The sequence below is a fragment of the Denticeps clupeoides genome, chromosome 19, assembly GCF_900700375.1.
Source record: "Denticeps clupeoides chromosome 19, fDenClu1.1, whole genome shotgun sequence".
NCBI lineage: Eukaryota > Metazoa > Chordata > Actinopteri > Clupeiformes > Denticipitidae > Denticeps > Denticeps clupeoides.
The window spans coordinates 8,742,891-8,763,432 of NC_041725.1; the positions used below are offsets into that span (position 1 = coordinate 8,742,891).

The 20,542-nt window shown below is 42.2% G+C and overlaps 1 protein-coding gene across 3 annotated transcripts in view; it reads right to left on the reverse strand.

Annotated features, from left to right (window-relative positions):
* Positions 1 to 20,004, reverse strand: part of kcnab1a (potassium voltage-gated channel subfamily A regulatory beta subunit 1a) — a 79,931-nt gene extending 59,927 nt beyond the window's left edge. Inside the window, exons 1-2 of one of the 3 annotated variants that reach the window (XM_028961548.1) lie at positions 19,838 to 20,004; positions 16,476 to 16,583 (exon numbers count right to left, since the gene is read on the reverse strand). In XM_028961548.1, coding sequence (XP_028817381.1) covers positions 16,476 to 16,546 — 71 coding nt within the window. In that variant the 5' untranslated portion in view covers positions 16,547 to 16,583; positions 19,838 to 20,004. Of the gene's footprint in view, positions 1 to 5,382; positions 5,943 to 10,035; positions 10,561 to 11,155; positions 11,295 to 16,475; positions 16,584 to 19,837 lie in introns of those variants that run through there. The other 2 variants (XM_028961545.1, XM_028961546.1) reach the window with 2 other exon arrangements.
* Positions 20,005 to 20,542: the final 538 nt, after the last annotated feature.

Here is a 20,542-nt window from a genome sequence, read left to right on the forward strand (position 1 = left end):
TACCATGCAACGTCGTGACAGATTATTCAGTGTCTTTCCATGCGCAGGTTGTCCACGCAATGTTTTCCGATCCGGGTTGAGTTAGTCTGATATTGAGAAGCATGATTTGCTACAATTTCTGTTGGACTGACATGAAAATTCATTATTCCTAATTCTCTCTTTAACATACTGACTGGCATGACCTCCCTGTATCACCGGCCAAGCAAATCAGCCATGAGAAACGTGCAGTACTAGCAAACCGTTCCACTGTCTCACGAAGGAGAAAATGCACCATGTGAGGACACGTTACAATGCAATTTGACAGCCGCTCCACAATGAGGAATGCAAAGTGGCAATAATTGTTTTTGCAGACACATTTCGGGGTTTACTGATCCAGCCATAAGCTGAAATAACACAAGAAAAATACATTTTAGCACAGACCAGATGGTTCTGCAGAACAGAATCAGTGGCAAAGCAGACGAGCAGAGCTGGAAAAGGGTGAATAAAAAAACAACAAACTGCAGGCTCTTTTACAGCCAATCAGCTCATCCCCGTCCTACCCGAGAAAACTGGTCCCCCCAGCCAGGACACTGAATCACCGAGTGGAGCAGCTGCAGCCCGGGGCCAACAGAGGCTTCCAGGGCAAGGAGACAGCAGCCCACCACAGCGATGCTGCCAGTGGCCTAAATGACGGCGGTCTCCCACCGGGAAGAACGCACTGACTGCAGAGCGCAACCAGGCGGTGCGCTGTGCTCCTTCAGCACCACCAGCTCATTACCACGAGGAACCACGTGGTCTTTTGGTCTTTAGCTTTGTCAGTGAAAGTTCTCCCCTCCAGGAAATGTGTATATATATATATGGGAGAATGACTGACAGAAGAGCACCTCCTGCTGGTGGATCAGCAAACCCTCTACGAGAAGGATCCGTCAAAACCACCAGCTGCCCACTCACGACAACGTAACCAGATCTCCAGGGAAGCACCTATCACTTTCCGTCCGTGAGCCTGAAAATATCATCCGTTCTCTTGATCATTAGTCAACCTAGCAGAACAAACAGAGGTGTTCCTCGGTGAGGACCCATGCGGTGGTGCTGTTAGGTTAATGAGAAGAGCCAGCTTGCTGAAAATGGCGCGGCGAGCTGCCGCAGCGCAGTAGAAGTGTTCATACTTATCAAGACCAGTGTACACATCCTGCAGCAGTATGCCCTTAATCACCATTAAGCAGCCCCTAATCAATAATGCAGTTATGTGCTGAAGCAAGAAGAAAGGGGGGTGTTGGAAATTACGATCTTCTAGATAAGGAACAGCATGACGCTTCAAACTGAGAGTAACACGACCTGCAGGATGCTCATTATTTTAAAGTTAAATAATCCTGCATCCTTTGAAACATTCATGTATGTTTTTTCTTTTTTTTTTTTTTGCAGGATAACTTGCATTGCTATTGTCAAAGACCAGGCCATCTTCTGCCATTTCGCCAATGCTGATGCCCATGTGTCCATTTTAGGTGCCTTTGTCCTTGGACACCGGCCAGCATGGGCACCCTGACTTTGTCTGCAGATATGCAGCTAGGGTGGTAGTAGCCTAGTGGGTAACACACTCGCTTATGAACCAGAAGACCCAGGTTCAAACCCCACTTACTACCATTGTGTCCCTGAGCAAGACACTTAACACGAAGTTGCTCCAGGGGGGACTGTCCCTGTAACTACTGATTGTAAGTCGCTCTGGATAAGGGCGTCTGATAAATGCCATAAATGTAAATCTAAATGTTTTCAGCAAAACTGAGCTGCAGATGTTGGATTGAAAGTCCCAGGTCAGCAAGCGATCTTTAGTCAGATTATGACCCCTGGAGACCAGGAGCGTTCACAAGAGCTGCATTACTGGACGCATCCCAGTTTGGCCTGTATCAAGGTCGCTCAAATCCTTGCGCTCGCCAATTTTGTCTTCTTCCGATAAATCAGCTTCAAGAACAAAATGTTCTCTACTGGCCGTCCGCTGCCAGTTGCCATTGTAATGAGATAATCAATCTTCTTCATGGCACCTGTCATTGGTCATTATGTTATTACCGATCAGTGAATACAAATATATATTCATACACTCAGGAGTGTTCAGCTGCCACCTTTTTAGAATCTCAACAGGTGCTGTTCCCAGTGTATATGTGACAGAAGCTTAGCAGACAGAAACGAACCCTTTAACACTCTCCTCTAACTCGTATTCATACCATGCGCTTACAAGCGCTAATAAAATGGAGATGTGTACAATTAAAAAGGCGCTGTGTGTGGTGCTGGCTTCTCAAGGTTAAACCACGGGGACTATGGAAAGCCACGTGGCTGCGTAAATCACCGATGCAGGAACAACCTCAGCTGCCCTGGTCATCATTGGAGCTGCTACCATAAGTTAAGGGTCACATGGGGAGTGGTTGCTCTGTGCACAGTGGAGTGCTGAACGACATTACTGAATTATAGATAGAGGAAAAAAAATTTGACGGTGAGAGAGAGGAGGTAACAGCCGAACGTCTGTCACAGGTAGCATCCATAAATCAGAAAGAGCGTCTTCAGGTCTCCTGTGAAAATGACATAATCTTCTTAATACAGACCAGATGATGAACACACAATGATATAAAGTTTTGTTACAGCTCACACACAAAGTAAACACATCTTAGAATACGTGCACACTCACACACACACACACACACACACACACAGAGAGAGAGAGAGAGAGAGAGCTTGTGGGGCCAATTAAGAATTAAATGTGATCACCTACGGATCCCTGGTTAAGTATTTATTGGGTTTCCGAGATTAATAAATGATCAGAGTTTGGCACATTTGAGGTGATTTCTTAAACTGCTCCATGACCTACTCTTTGTGGACAGCTTATCTCAAAATAAAACCAGATACCTGACACAAGCACGGTCTTCACTCTTTGGGATTAAAAGATTGTCCCATTTATCGAACATACACATATCAAACTTCATCATCCCATCATCTTAGAACTTAATTTACAGAAAACTAATATATAGTACATAATATATACAAATAGGAACATTTTTTTGTGATGAATGAAAATGTAACATATATATTATAAATGTGTTACTACCTCTAAACCTATAAACATGGGCAACAAAACGCAAGTCTTTTTGTGCTTTCATTTTTGTTTATTAATCGAATTATTATCCATTCTCTATTATGTGTGTCCAGCAAAGACATAAATAAACCAACCCACAAACAGAGAAAAGAATGCTTGCCCCGCCACTGCATGTAATATGAGAACACACTGAGTGACATGGGTTAGACAAGAAGTGTCAGTACCTCAATAAAAGTCGCACATGTGCTGCAGCCCTTGATAATATCGGGCACTGTAAATCCCCCTAAATTAACTTGACACATATAATCATATAAATGACCAGTCATCCTAGACACTCCAAGGAAATCCAGTGAAAGTCAGCGCTGCATGCACCGTCCCAGGGTATAAACAGTCCCTAAGAATGTTAATTCGCGACAATAAACCGGACTGGACACGGTTTTTAGCTATTTAGGGAATGGGGGGATCAGACCTGCAGTTAAATGAACAAGTCCTGAAAGCACATTGCAGGACTGTAATAAGTAGTTATGTCAGTGACAGCTTTACATTCCAGACATGATAAATTGAACAACATTCCCTAAACAGTCCATATATGGGTAAGAAATATGCATGAATATCTATTCAAGGTTTGCATGGTTTAAAAATAGTAATATGAACATTTCAAAAACACTTTTCCTCTGAGGCTGTGAACATGGAAAGAGGCGTGTCTCTGTCGCTGGCTGTGAGCTCCACTGGCCTGTGGGACCGGCATCTGTTCTTTGTGCCTGTGGTCAATCATGTCCCACAATGCATTAGGATGGGATCACAGTGGTTTGTCATTGATTTGTGGAAAAGTGCTGCAGTCATGATTCAATATACGGGCAGAAAGAACAAGAAAGAGAAACGGAGGAAAGAAATAATTAAATCACTTTAAAAAGTGCCTTGTAAAAATCTATTATCTAGTGCACAGGATGATTTTTGTGTGGTTATAACTGTGGGATGTCCTAGTAGTCAAATGGAGAGCATGATGGGAGGAATAGCACACACAAACAAATACTTTTCAACTGTCATCATGGGCCACTTTTAGTACGCAAGTTCGTGCCCAGGAAAAAAGATCTGTTGTCAACACCAGCACACACACAGAACACTTCATGCTCTAAATCTATCCCAATACTATCCCATTAAATTTGAGTTTTGTGCCCTTAGGACACTTATGGATAAATGGGTGTGCTACATCACAAGGTCACAAGTTATGGATTTTTGAAGACACTAACCCTTCGCTTGCCTGAAATCTCATTAACTCTAGTGACATTTTATTAGCTTAGTCCCCACACCGTCAAGCTCGCTTCATGTCATTCTCCAACTTTCTCTGTTGGCCCCTGACATGCCAAATCAGAGTAACATATGAGTATGTTCACATAAACACAGAGCCAGCTGTTCACTTCCACAATATTGCCATAAATATCTCAAACACAGAATGTACAAGGCAAGTAAGTGAAGATGAAGTTCTTTGGCTAAATAGCTGCCACAAATACATCAATACATTAAAAACCTCCAGAACAGTTAAATATCAAGAAATCTAACTATAGACTTTAAGAATACAGTTAATAACCACGTTGTACGGATGGGCACCTGTTCTGTGAAAGAAAAATAGATAGAATCCAAATAGATAGAAGTTTAATCTGTTCCTATATGAGCTTTGGCTTGTGTTTACTTTTATTATGATGTAGAGGTGCAGCGGTAATTATTATGAGCTCCACAAAGACGAATCTCTCAAATAATCTTCTTCAGGACCCGAGTGCGAAGCATGTGGGCGAAGCAATGAACTGCATTTTTTTAGGCACATAAACCCCTTTGGTTTTCAACACAAACCAGATTTCACCACCAAACAAGGAATTCTTCCACTAAACCATCAAATTTCAGAGAAACAGTGAGAAGCATGAGAGCTTAATTGCCATCATAACGGTGTGCAATGCTGCCCAATTCAGACTTTTTTCTATGAAGCTCCTCCCCCACAGTTCTCACATCAGCAGCTTTTCAATCTCTTTGTGTGAGCACATAGCTTTGTGAGCACACGCTCCTGTGACTTCTTAAAGAGAGTATGCATGCAGGGTTATATATGTGTCTGTTTGAGTGAATTGTACGGTTGTGTGTACATTCTCTTGGTCCCCATTAGGACCAACATAAAAAACTGAAAACATAAAAACGTAATCTCCCCCATACCCATTCCTTAAATTTACTATTACATATATGTAAGTAGGCAGCTCTGTATGTATCTAAGTCATTTATTTTACACTTTCTTAATTAACACCAATAAATCAAATGTGTTTGTGTGAGTGTGTTTGTACCTGTACGGCATGCCAGTGGTGGCCCTGACCGAGTCCTGTAGTGAGAGCGAATGCACGTTAAGAAACTCTTCCAGGTGTTTCAGCTCCAGATGGGATTTGGCCTTCAGTCCACCCCAGCAACCAATCGTGGTGTACGGTTTCACCCTTGAACTCTGCCCCCCGAATCTGGGCTGGCTCTTCTCGCCAGGTTTCTGAGCCCCCTTCTGCTTTGGGTTAGGGATCTCGGAGCAGGTGGCTTTATAAAGGTACATCTCTCTTTGTGTCCTGCTTGTTCGTTACTCTGACACATGAACAGTCCCTGTCTGGTCTGATTTAGATGAACATGTCTCTCAGGTCTCTCTCTTGGTCCCAGGTCTCCCACGGTCGACAGAAAAAAAAGCCTTCAAGATGTCAGAAGAAAAAAAGTTTCAGCAGAGGTCCTGATGTTCCTAGCTGAAGGGTCGGTGGAGTGTCATAGATGAAACCGCTGCCTTTTCCATCACATTTTCCACTGCAAACACAGTCGATCAGCTTAGTTCGCTTTCACTCTCTAATAAGTGCCATGGGAATCTGGGACATTTTTTTTCCTCCCTCTATCATTCCCCTCCTCCCACCCCCACTCTCTCTTTCTGTCTCCCTCCCTTCCCCTCTCTTTTTCTTTCTTTCTCTCATTTGCTCCACCCCTCTCCCTTAATCTTTTTATTCACTTAGTTTTTCTTTCTATCCATTGTTGCCTAAATGTTCTGGACACAGCCCAGGCGATCTGATTGACCTCTGACCTCTCACCATAGCTATGACTCAATTTCAGACTTAAGTTCCCACCCAGAGGATTGTGGGAAAGGGACTGCCATAATTTCCCCATATACTGAGTTTTGCTATGAGAAAGAACTAGTGCGGGATGTATGCGGTCACAGGAACCCAACGAGCTGCGTCCCCAATGTCACCTCCCCCTCTAGTGCCAAACTGGGCAACAGAGACAAAACACATGGTAGATGGGCACAGACAGACACAAACTGTGCAAGTGCACAGACAGACCCACACACACACAGGCACACACAAACTAAACCCCACATTCCCATGTTCCATAAATCAACTCCCTCTCTCATCACAGTTGTCCCTACTGTCCATCGGTAGATCCAAATGGAAAAAATGATCCCGGCCATTATGACAAATGTCATAGGGTATTATGTAATTCTTTGACACTTCTTACTGGGGATAGGGGGCATAAAACATCCAATTAGTTTTCACTGGTAGAGAGGCTTCTGATGGAGGCTGTGGGCACATTATAACAGTCTCAAAGCTGAATAGGGCTCAGCAACATTGGAAATGCAGATTTGGGGAGACTTAAAGTATGGGGGTTGTTACAAATCACAGTCCACAGTTGTGCATAAACAGAAAACAGACGTGAGAACCTAATAATCCCTTCCACTCATGAGTCAAATGCACCCCCCTCCCCCTTGAAAAATGCATTTGGGCTGAGAGTATAATGGTAAACCTTGAAAATGTTCTAATTCCCTTCACAAGGGAAAAGATGAGGCACCTTCTCTCTTTCAGATGTTTTTTTTTTTTGCCCCAAATGTAATTAGGGTTCATTTTAACATAATGATCTGAAATTGCAATGCTATCTGGATTAATGACTGAAAAGCTCTAGGGACAGTCATTATTTTAAGAGCACAGTTAGATGGCCTATATGAATTGTACCCTACAGGCCTGCGTTTATTGTAACCTTGAACAAATAAGAACAAGAGAACAGAAAGCATCAAAAAGTTGCACTACGTAGCAAGATTGATGTAGTATTGTAGTATCATTAGAGTTAATAAGCCACAGTGTGAATAGCTATGTGTGCACAGTGCAAATAGCTATGTGAGTTGACATTTATTTGTTTTTGCAAAATTGTAGAGTGACAAGGAACAACGTTTGAGCAGCCTATAACATTGGACTTCTCAGGTAACTTGTCACAGTCATCAAAAGTCCTCAAACTTCATTCGTAATTTCATTATAAACTGACAGTTAACATTGGGCAGTGGTGGCCTAGCGATTAAGGAAGCGGCCCCGTAATAAGAAGGTTGCCCGTTCGAATCCCAATCCGCCAATGTGCCTCTGATGTGCCACTGAGCAAAGGTGGTTGTGCACTGTTCTACTGTGCGTGACAGTACTGTTTCTTGAACCCAGCATGGACAGGAAGGTGATGAAGAAAAAGAAAGTTTATTTCACTTGACACTTGAAATCCATACAAGCAGAACATGGAAATGCATTTTTTTTATCAGGGGAAACAGACTCCAGCTCTGTCATTCACAGAGCAGTCTGCTGTCTTGCACTTTTTCTGGGTCACTGTGTAGTCATTTTTGAATAATGCCTCCTCCACAGCTTCATGAAAGTCCCATTATGCCTAATAAGCAGCTATGAGAAATAGGTCATGGAATAAAACACACTGATAAGTGATCACGAGACATGTGACACCCACTGTGTCCTCAAGCACATTCAGCACATACTCATACGGTCATACAAAATATGCAAATCAATCTGCATTATAAGAAAAGCAAGGCAGCATTTCTGATCTGGCACTGGGTTTGCTTGGTACTGTAATGTAACAATCCTTTTTTGTAACGAATTTAATAAATTACAGTTGTCATGCAAACTAATTCCAACATTCAGGAGGATTTAAAGCCACGCCTGTCAAAACATCATTAAAAAGGGTCTTCCTTTCAAGGTTTATCTATTTATTAATCTAAATCCTGAGGATGTTCTTGATGTTATAAAAGCAAACAAGACCCACGCAGTGCCCTCAGTCTTATCAGGATGATTCGCAGAATTTGCTTCAGGCTGGAGCTCCTGCCAGTGAGGATTGCCATTTCGGCGCAGATGCCCGCGGCTGTGTGATGCCATCGTCTCAGGTGGGAGATCAGCACTGCGGCCCGATCGCTGGTCTTAGTTCACGCTCATAAGAGGACAGCAGATGAACAGAGGGGCCAGGCAGAGACGTGGATCAGATGCGAGGCATGACCTCCTTCCGAGTCCTCAGAGGCCTCGCACATCACAGAAGCTCGATTGTGCCTGCCCTGTGTAACCGTATCTCTCCCCTTTCTTAAATTTGGCTGGGTCAGTTAAGGAGAGGAACGGGGCCTGATGAATTTTTCAGTAAATATCCCATCACTTAGCTCAGCTCCACCCTGGCCAACTATGTGCCTTACTTCCCCAAACACTGCAGTGTAACAAGCCAGGTGAAATGAGGTGAAGCGAAGGGGAGAGAGTTGTAGGTCTGTGAACATGAGGTGGCAACGGCTTTACCGCGAGCTTCCGGAAAAATGGCGTGATTGTGCGTCATGATAATGCTTGGAGGCAGAAGTGACAAAAGGGAGGCATAAACACAAGATTAAGCTACAGAGAGCAGAGACGTGAAAAAGGAACCGAGAGTGACGCTAAAGAGACTGAAAGGGAGCCTGCCGCTGACGAAAGAAGAGGTGTGTAGTGTACGTGTAATGGAGCATTCGGGCTAAACACAAATACAGAGAAGGCAAACAATTAGGCGTACTGCAGCTGCCCGTGTCCATTACTGCACAAGTGAGAAGCCACGTGATGCAAGCAATGCTGGAAATGCAGCCAGCTGGGAGGTCGCTGTCAGGAAGGTCAGTTTGCCGCTGCCTTCCCTCGTAACGTAGACTAAACAAAGGACAAAAAAACGCTCCAATGCTGCAATAAAGGGATCTTTTCGTCTCTCCTTTCTGTCCCTCCCCCCCTGATGAGATATGAAAGCACACCCATGCCACTTACACCCGAACCGCAGCACCTAACGGGAGAAAGGTTTTCACTTTACTTGCGCTTTACACACACATTTCAGACACACGCCATCCATCACGAGTCAGTGTTGAGACGGGCTCATAACACTTAGGATGGCATGGATTTCCTCTCAGCTGCTGAGACACGTACGCATCCTGGCCACCCTGATGCAAATGCCACGCTGAGTGCTCGCCTACGCATTCGCTTGGAGGAACACTTGTTGCAGGAAAGATGGCATTCCATCTTGAAAGAGCCGTCCCATTTTCCCATCAGTCCATGTTAATTGTTGAATTTCAACTTCATCCCCTTCAATATGATGAGCTGCTGATTGGATGATCAGCTCAAGCAAATCTCATCAACACAATGAAAGGTTTTAGAATCACAGTTGTGGACTTGAACCCCCCCCCCCCCCCCCCCCCCCCCCCATTTAATCCTGTTTAATTTGCTGTTTAATATCCTTGTACCATAATCTTTTGAACAATTTATCCAGAGAGACTTACAGTCAGTAGTGACAGGGACAGTCCCCCTGGACACACACAGGGTTAAGCGTCCTGCTCAGGGACACAGTGGTAGTAAGTGGGGTTTGAACCTGTGACTTTGTGACCTTCTGGTTTATAGGCACATGTGTAACCCACTAGACTAATGCCACCCCTGTTATTGATCCAATATTGATTCAAAAGTTTTAAGTAGTTTATTGAATAATATAAAGAACATCAAGTGAAATAGAAAATGATAGAGAATATATATATATTGTATTTAACAAATACAACCAAGAATCCAAAGGAACAGAGGTAACAGTGTGAAAAGCCATGCCCACATGGAGTCTGCAGGCGTCAGGTTTTCCAACCATGGCCGCGCCCCACCGGAATGTGTTCCTTCCGTTCCTTCTCTGCTTACCTGTATTGCATGCCAGTCTGACAGGCCACGGTGTCCTCCTTGGCACAGCCACATAGCTTCAGGTACCAGTTAGTCTCGATCTCCCGGATGATGGCGGCCTTGCGCGCCCTCTGCAGCGCTGCCTGTTGGAACAAGCGGCTCTCGCGGCTGTTGTCCTGCGAGTTGCGGTGGGCCCGGGACCCGCTGAGCGAGGCCACCGAGTGCTTCTTGAGCCTCGGGGGCTCGTCGTGGATGCCCCGAGCCCCCACTGCGCCCCCGCTACGAGCTGCCAACATGTTCGGCTGGGGGGATGCCCCCTTGGCCTGGGGAAGGTTTGAAAGGTTGTGCTGTTGCCGATCACTTCACAGTTGTCAGTCTCCGCTGTTCTTGCTCGTGTCTCTGGTGTCTCTGCTCTCTTCCCCACTTTCCGTCCCTGATTCGTCCTTTCTTTCTCAGCTCTTTGTCTCCGATCTTCTTCTCCTGGTTCTCTTATATCCTCCTCTGATGTACGGGCTGAAATCAGATCCTCTGGGGCTCTTTGGTCGTCTGCTGGGCAGGGCAGGGTGGAAGGAGGTGAGAGAGCCTGGATGTCAGAGGCACCCAGACCGCACAGGCAGCTGCCCCCTGCAGGGCCGGGGATTATCCCACCCCTAAACCCCCCGAAAGGCTGCAGGTGGGGCCTTACAGTTCCAATGAAGTTCATTCCATATTCATGAAGAATCCCACTAGATATTAAATATACTTGCGTGCACTTTGCATTTATATACTTTACTAAAGTATGTACATACATTCAAAAAATTTACTTTTAACTCCATTGCACTGTAAACTCTATCATTCCTTTTATCAGCTATAATGGGTTGGTTATGTAAAAGTCCTTTTACAAGTCCTGTGAGTAATAATTAAATCACAGTACTTTTACTTTTGATGTTTAAGAAGATTAATCTTTCACTTGAGAAAAGTACAAAGGGACGACTTCTACTTTTACTGGAGTAACTGGAGGATAAATAAACTGTTTTGTGCTCCCATTTGGTTTTGAAAAGCACTAGCTGTTGGCACTGATTGAAATTGTCACATCCTTCACAGTCTCTGCGCCTGATATGCATATAATGTGAAGAAGAAGAAAAAAAATAGCATTTCATACCTGAAGAACCTTCACGAGAAGAACCACTCTGTTGAATTAACCTGGAACCTCTGAAACTCACAGTCAGCTCTCTGGGGGGATTGCTGGGAGCTAAACGGCCGCTTTTACTGCCTGAGTGCACAAATGGCAAATGCACAAAAAAGCAGCAGTGCCACACACAAAGGCAGTCGCTTTACCTGAAGGCCATGAGAAGGACTCTGCCTGGCCTGCTCACTCAATCATTATTTCTGCATCGTGCCAGCATGCATGCAAATGAAGGCAAAAGCCAGTCATGCTGAAAGTGAAGTAGGCTGTCTTTTAACTCTGGGCCAGTGTCGAATGAAACTCTGCTGTGCCAGATGACAGCAGAGGAACCTGGAACCTGACTGGAAAGGAAAGCAGCTATAGGTCCCACATTTTGAGAAACAGATACGGTCACAGTGAGTGGAACCAGTGAAGACAGGCAGTTCAGGGGTCATAGGCTGAAATTAGGAACACAGTGTGAGGGCTATTTTCTACACCTGTCCATCGAGGAACTATTTCCAGATGTCCCTCATTTCAAATTAATTTAGCCAGTGAATCGTGTCCTCTGCCTCACAAAACACTAGAAAAGCTTTTGCAGTAAATTCCATAATCTGCAAATATCAGGCCTCTGCTCAACAAAAAGCAACCACTGACCTTGCGAGCAACTAGTCATAGTGACTGAGTCATAGTGACATTGCTAAATTATTAACGGAGGTAATGGCGATCTGAGTTCGGGGTTCTCCCGTAATGCAGATGGGAGAACTTTATGAGCATGGAGAAACTGGCCTCAGGTCTTGGTGAGATGGAAAGAGACAGAGCGAATGGAGAAAACGGAGAGCCGGAGCCCATGAGACGTTGACCCCGTGGGACCTTGCTGGAGATAAATAAAGAAACTCAAGTGTGGCGAGGTGAGGTTCAATTGTATTGACGCAGTTAAGTTTGGAAGACCAGTTTCTGAGCCTCCTAGGATTTTTAATATAGAGAACACTACATTTTTGCAATATTTGCATATTGGTTCAATGTATTCTTGAAATGTTTGCAATACTGTGGTCTATAGCAGTAGCTAAAGCATTTCACTGCATATCATACCGTGTATGACTGTGCATGTGACAAATAAAATTTGAATTTGATTTGATTTGAAATGGCAGGAATAAAACTACTCTACATTACTATACTTTTTGGGGACACATGTGATGACAGTATGTATTCAAAATAAAAAAAATCTGTATTCAGTCCAAGTCGATATTTTCTCTTAGTCCTTGTGAATGGCATGTTGACATTTAGTTTTTTGAATTGAACTCACATTTAATTTGTCATAAAACCCTCACTTGGGAAGCTGATATGACGGCATACAAAGGTATGTGCTGAAATGCAGTCAGCAATAAGCAATACTATTTTTTTGTCCTTGAACATGGCCAAACACATACACACTCACTCACCAACTGAGGTGAGGCACATTTAAAGCTGGTAACAAGAGCCATTAACTCCCTTCCCCCAAGGCCTATACTCTTATTCCCAGCTTCCATGGCGTCTTCTCACGTCTACCACTAAAGTTCATGGCCTCTCGACCATCTCTCCTCTCACTCTGTCTGCAGCAGCTCAAATAGCACCTGTGGGCCTCCTCAAAAAACACACTGTCTATAACCATGACACCGAGCCCAGACAGACACAAGCAATGCTAATGAACGTACATGAGTAAATGTACATTCATGACGTCATTTAAACATCGTCTTTTCATGCAAAATGTGTACAAAGTACGGCTTTCAATGTCCTTTCAAAAAGACCTCCACATCCCATGGTTTGTTAAATCTGTCAACACCACTAGGACAGGACCGTGTTTTCTATACAAGCATTTCTATACAACCAGGACCCAGTTTCACTCGAACATTCACTAACGGTGATATCAATGTCTTTGGGAAACCCAGTCTTCAAACCCACATACTTCTCTTTACTCAGAAATAAAGGCACTGTACACCAAAGTATGAAGCTGGTAACCAGCTTCATGCAGAAAATAGTTTCCTTTTTTTAGGTAGAGACAGACAGATGAGATTGTTATAAAAAAGGGCAGAGACAGGCTGAGAGAGAAAGATGGGGGACAGCACACTGCTTCCAGTAAATGCAATATTCCATCACAGCTGCCTTGTTGCAGATTCTGTGAACCTGTAAATTACCCTGTGCAGACTTTTCATTTCCCAGCCACAAAACAAATGGTATCAAATCTTTTTCTCTCTAAGAATGGCACAATACATCTCTGAAGCCAACCTCTACCTTGGCAAAAAATATGGCACAGCAACAAATACAAGATTAAAAGGAAGAGCAAACAGTGGAAATAAAGGGAGTGAAAGGAAAAAACAACATTTTGGAAAGGAACTGGAACCTAAAATTAGAAAAAAAAACATGATTTAAACTGTACTTTAAATACAGACCTCAAAGATTTCTCCTTTGCTTATTGTGTAAGTCATACTGTCCTCATAACTGTTCGGCTTCACTGTTCACTGACACTGTATTGTATTGGGTTTGTTTGTGACTCCATTCTGTTTCTTACAGGAGAGAGAATATGTATTGTTAAAATAAAAATACAGAAAAATTAGAACAAATGAAATTAGTTAAAAATGTATGAATTATCATGTTCATATTAAAAAACAGCAAATTATTTTAACGTTAGAATTATTTCAGCCAAATAAGTTGTCATTGCTTAATAAAAATATTTAAGTACGTATAACTGAAATATTCCATGGTCTTGTCAGCATCTCTAAAATCTACAAAAAAACAGTACAATACATTGTGGTAGTAGGGTGGTAGCAGCCTAACTCACCTATCAACCAGAAGATCACAATGTCACAGGTTCAAACCCCATTTACTACCATTGTGTCCCTGAGCAAGACACTTAACACTGAGTGTCTCCAGGGGGACTTTCCCTGTAACTACTGATTGTAAGGTGCTCTGGATAAATTTTATGTGGCATAAAATAAAAGTCTTAGTTAGATGATTCAACATTACAGCGCACACACACATTCTCACCCTTTTTCTCTCAAACAGAAACTTCAGAAGGAGTTTTGCATCACTGCTGCAAAAACACAGATCTAAAGCCGCAGGAAATGTATAAGCATTATAATTGGTTTAGTCCCAGTGGATTTTACTAAGACTTTTTTTTTTTGCATCTGAAGGGTCTGAAGAGAGTGAAACGATTGTCATTGTGAAAGACTGCAGCACAGCACACAGTGACAGAACGAAATGTGTCCTCTGCTTTTGACCCATCACCCTTGGCGAGCAGTGGGCAGCCATGATAGGCGCTTGGGGAGCAATGTGTTGGGATCCAAACCGGCAACCTTCCGAGTGGCATACATAAATATGCTTCCTTACCTCAGTCTGTTTCCTTACCCACTAAGCCACCACTGCCTAAATTATTAATCAGTAAAGCTTATTAAACTGACCAGATTTTTTTTTATCTCACTAAGCAATGCAGTGAAGACTGGTACCAGTAAGATAAGATAAGATCAACATTTATTAGTCCCACAAGTGGGAAATTGCAATAAAATACACAGGGACAACAATTAATGGCTGAATCTACCAGTAAGTGTCTGCCAACTAACACATCTAAGGAAGATGGACATTCATTGAAGCTTACAGATCAGTTGTAACATTTTTTTGTTCTTTCCATGCAGTGTTAGTGTTTGACTCAGCGACAGAGAAAACGGGAAAGGAGAGTTAAAGACCTTAGAAGAGATCTGTCTGGGCAGCCTTGCACAACAGAAGCAAACTTGCGTCCAAAAACCTCTCTTTACACAAGACAAGCGATGACAGGCAAGGGCTTCTCCAAAAGCCCAGAGAAAATGACAGCTAAATGACGACTTTTGTCTCTGCCCTATCCAGCCAGACCCATTTCGAATTGAATTCCCTTTTTCTCTGCTCTCTTTTTGGCCTTTGCTTTTGAGGCGCGCGGACGAATTGAGCAGCTCTTCCTCTGCCAGGCGCGCTTCGTGAAAACCGGAGAGTCCGACGTACGGAGTCTTTATGCCACGATTCAGCTGTCACAGCTAATCACTTTACAGGCAGGGAGAAACGGGGGAGAAAATTACCATCATTGTGCGGCTCACGCTGCAACACTCCAGTCACCCTCTATAAGAAATGACTCTAATTATCATTATAAAGACGGCTCTTTCAGCATCCACACTGGAAATGAAATAATACACGTCTGTCACGTCGAGAAGCTTCATACAGCAAAAGAAAAACAAAGCTGTGTCCTGGAATATTTGATAAGAATAATTCTTCCAAAATGTCAGAGTATCCAGTGCTGCTAGCCTGGGAAAATAGTTCCTTTTCATGCCATTTTGCCTCTTTGTTCATTAACAGGAACAAAAAAGTACATTTCAGATCCAGGATCCCCACATGGACTTGTGTAATAAGCAGGGTGACTTTTATTGTGGTGTCCCTATGGACCGTGGGAGGACCTTCCCCATGCACTGAATGTTCAAAACTGAAGAATATTTGTACCACAATGCATTGGCCGTATCCTTGATTATTTCTGCCCTTTTGCAGTGTTGGGCATGGTTTGTAATAATTGACGTTGACTTTTTACTTTATAAAACAGTAACAGTAGTTACATTATTTACACTAGTAGTTTTGTCACACTACCCAACATTCAAAACCCTAGATTAAAATGTAACAAAGCTACCGATTACATCCAATTACATCTAAATCTAAGTACTAAGTAAAAGTTTCTTATAAATAACAGATCCGTTTCAACAGGCAACGTGCTGTCACTAGAAAGTGTTTTCTGCCCCCTAGTGTCACAACATAAAAACACTGACACGTGGAGACAAAAGCACTGAATATCTTGTTACCACGGCGCTTATTAAGGGTTGCGGTGTATTGAGTATTAAGTGAGTAGTTAGTTTTTGTTGGTTAACAACTAGTGAACCATTAACCGTATCATCTGTATAAATTCCCAGATTGAGCATCTGCTGGGGAAAAACCAGTTCAGGTCCATGTAGTTTTTGCTTCAGGAATTATTTACTTCTTTATGCCAGATACCTCAGGACACATTTGAAAGCTTAAAGATAATAGTATGTGTTAAACTCATACCTGGGCAACTGTTCCTTATACGGCAAAGGCCGTGACACAGAATCCAGTGGAGCAATCATGCAGGACACTACCCTGTGTTTAAGAACAGGCCCGGCCACCCTGCGTTCTGGACACAGGCCACAAGCAACACAGTTCAGAGCACTGAAGCAAAAAGTGTGACGTGCAGCATATCTGCTGTACCCATTACAGCAGGTCATCTGAGAACTTTGTGGCTTAAAGAAAGAAACCTTACCTGTACAGCATCTTAGGATCCGAGAACTTTTTGTCACCTCGGATTGCCACGGACTTCTGTGCAGCCATCATGTTCAGTCAAAATTCCAGTTATTCCAGCACCTGTTTCCTAAAAGTTAGACCGGATGAATTACTAGAAGTGATAACATTACAGTGAAGAAGAAATACAACTTCACTAATCAGTAAAAACCAGTGAGTGGCTTGGAAAAAAATGACTGTTTTGATTACTGAAATGCTGTGGATATCAACCAAACTGCATTGTCTCGCGTGCAATAATTTGATATTGTTGTATACAGATTATTCGTTGTGTGGTGATTTGTAGCTCCTATACAAACTATGGTCAAATGAACTGGCCCTATCAAAAATTGTGGTTTTTAGTGCAAATGCAGGCTCCAGCCAGAGCACTGATGTATTTGGACCAGTTTCAGTCCATGAACTAGGTTAAATTCAAAGGGTGATAAATAGGTGCTCAGAAAATGAAAAAAGTCTAAATCAGCATACCTTGTTCTATTGTTCCTCGTACAGTACAGGCCAAATCCTTGGACACACCTTCTCATTCAATGTGTTTTCTTTATTTTCATGACCGTTTACATTGGTAGATTCTCACTGAAGGCATCAAGACTATGAATGAACACATGTGGAGTTATGTACTTAACAAAAAGTGGAGACCTGGCCTCCACAGTCACCGGACCTGAACCCAAGCGAGATGGTTTGGGGTGAGCTGGACCGCAGAGTGAAGGCCAAGGGGACAACAAGTGCTAAACACCTCTGGGAACTCCTTCAAGACTGTTGGAAAAGCATTTCAGGTGACGACCTCTTGAAGCTCATCGAGAGAATGCCAAGAGTGTGTAAAGCAGTAATCAGAGCAAAGGGCGGCTATTTTGTAGAAACTAGAATATAAAACATGTTTTCAGTTATTTCACCTTTTTTGTTAAGTACATAACTCCACATGTGTTCATTCATAGTTTTGATGTCACGTTTCCATTAAGCCTCAGATTAAAATTGCAAACACGTCAATTTCACTTCAAAACTTTTTCACTTTTTTCCATTTACAAGTCACACGAAGCTCTTAAATATATGGCACGAGAGGCGAGAATGCTTTTTTTAACATCACTGAATGGACACACTGACATTTTGCTTCTGTACTTTATTGATGTAGTGGGAATGCAGTGACTGATAGTCTAATACAAGAACAAAACATCCTAAAAACAACGAAAGCTTTTGCACAGTTAACACTGAGAATGTGTGATACTTGTTATTTTTAAATATTCCACTCTAAAAGGTGATTTGAATTTGCATATGAGCGATAGGGGGGCTATGGTGAAAAAGTTTGGGGGCCTCCATTTTGATCTAGCCAACAAGACATAAAAATTCTAATACTACATACTAATACAAATACTACAGATAGGTAATACATTTGGTTCCCAGTCCAATTTGTGGAGGTCCCCCTGGCAGAATGTTTTCGTTCTAGCGTTCTGTTAACATTCTAATGTGGTAATGAAGTGTAGTCTTTAAGGCTAAATCCAGAATCCAGAAGTAAGCGCAGAGGTGGCACATAATGCAAACAAGGATTTATTAACAAGGAAACAAAACAAGGGGAAAACTTAAACTAGCCCGCAGGCATGTGGTGATTGCCAGAACTCAAAATGCTATCAAACAGTTACCAGGTCCACAAAGAGTGTTGCAGTACCAACCGGCTGCTCCACAGTGCCTTTTAAACCGGCATCCTTATTGAGTCCCTTGGTGCCATCAATTCTGACAGTTTTTAAAAGCATAGTTAAAAACAGCAAAAGACTGTATCCCATGAAATAATCCCATATTCCAATAAAAAATGCAACTAGTGTTCTGCAGTCCATAAATCCATAACTTTTTTTAGACTCCAGTGGAGATATCTAACACTAAAGCAAAAAAGATCTGCATTTTATTGATATTAACACAGTTTTTAATCAATGTTTGTATATTACAAATATCTTGCTAAGAAACTTTAGATCTAATACTCCCTATTGTACAGTTATTGGTGTTGCTACGCAACCCCGTTCATGACGTGATGGCTTGTGGTGTTACACTGATACCAATCATCTGTGACCTTTAAAGCACTTTAGTCCGAGTGTGAACAAAACATATATTTATAAATGAATATGTATATAAATGTATATAAATTAAATATCCCTCATTGGTGAGATTTTTGTCAGGACATAAAAAGGACATACAGACAGACATACATTACATCTGCTGGTGTCTTGCAGCCTGGCTAGCAAGAAGTGCTTGGATTCAAAAAGTTCAGCATGGATGCTGGAGGTGGAGCATCAGTTGTTGTCTTCGCTGACATCATCTTCTGGCTCTCAAAACTCCTCCCATGGGAAATGATCCTGATTTTATGTAGGTTGAACTATATTAATGTGTTTAATTCAGTCCTAATTTCAATCATGTTATTCGACTCTTGATTAGAAATGACTGTTATGTTGCCTCCATCTTCATAGATGTCAACTCCGTCCAAAGTAATATTCTATTTGGTTCAATGTTAGAGCAGCATTCCCTCCTTTTTATACCAGTAAATTAGTCTGGGATGTTCAGGATAAGGCTAATCTTTTCATATCTGTGTAGATTATGCTTTTTAAAAACATTTTATTGACAACAAAAGCCTTGGCCATAACTTTACATTTCTTAAAAATGTACTTTAAAACAATTTTTTTACACATGCATTATCAGAAATGTCTGTTTTTAAAAAAAAGATGTTTAACTAAATCAAGTTTTTTCTGGTCCTTGGCAAATGAAAAAGTTAATAAAATAAAACCAAAAAATAGTTCTAATTCCAAAAATCATGTAGATTGTTCTATGTTGGATCTTTGACCCAATGCTCAACTGCAAGTGAGAGATATTTAATTAAACCATTATTCATAAGCTAATTAATCATTAGCATATATGTGTCTTATTATACAGGCCTGTATTTTATGACATTTTAATGTGTAGAAGGCTGGTCATCTAGATCACTATGTCCCATGGCTGGATACAACCACTGTCTGGTATTTATAACAAACCAGCACAGCCACATGTCGGCTTGAGCTCCCAGACGAGACACAGCCTAAAGACCTAAAGAGGTGATATGCATGGCTGTGAACTCTACGGCTGTGCCACGCTGCGTTCTGGACTGTGTTAAGTGTCCTGTCAGACAAGAGAGAGGCACCCATACATTAATAAGTACATGCACTGAATATATGTGTGCTTTTTCCTGTCCCTGCATGTCCCTCCCAGTCCTAAAGTAACAAGTGAAAAGAGTTAGGTCCCATTTACACACATCCCATCACACTCCAGCTCTCGTTAATTCAGCAACTGTTTAAATTAGGCACAAATTACAGCGCTTACCTTGGACTCCTATTTTGGACTTCTTCGCTTCTCTGCAACTCTTTGCCTCAACTGTGAAGCAGCAGTTGATTCACACGTAACATACACATACACATGCATAATCTCACACACACACATGCACACACTCAGAGGTCCTCCTCCGGCATGGCAGGCCAAACCTCATGGACGGAGTGTTGTTACACTTCCAATTATAGAACAATATCATCACACCACACAAGGCATCTAGAGTGCCGTCCGTTTTCAGAAGCACACCCTCACGCTGTTGTTTACTCAGTCACAAGGCGACGCTATATTTGTATTGGCTTACAAAGAAAGTGATCTGAACTTGAGTTGGAACTACCAGCTTATGAGGAAAATCTTAAAATAATACACAGTAAAACCAAGTGGAGGTCCAGACATGGTTTAAACCATAACCTTAATCCTATCTCAGTTGAGCTCTCAAATATATAAAAACGTAGTTATACTGTCGGCAGATGTATGCATGCTAGAATCTTGCATACAATGATTTACTTTTATGAAAAGAATTAGAAACTCTAAGCAGGATCTTCCATAACCATAAGGCCATTAGGCCTCTTGGACTACAGATATAAGATTGCTATACGGTGAACACACAAAGGACAAAGGTTATGACACAAACTAAATAAATTTTTCATAGCTGCATGTAGAGCACTGAATGTTCATTAATTTCAGCATTGTAGAGATTGT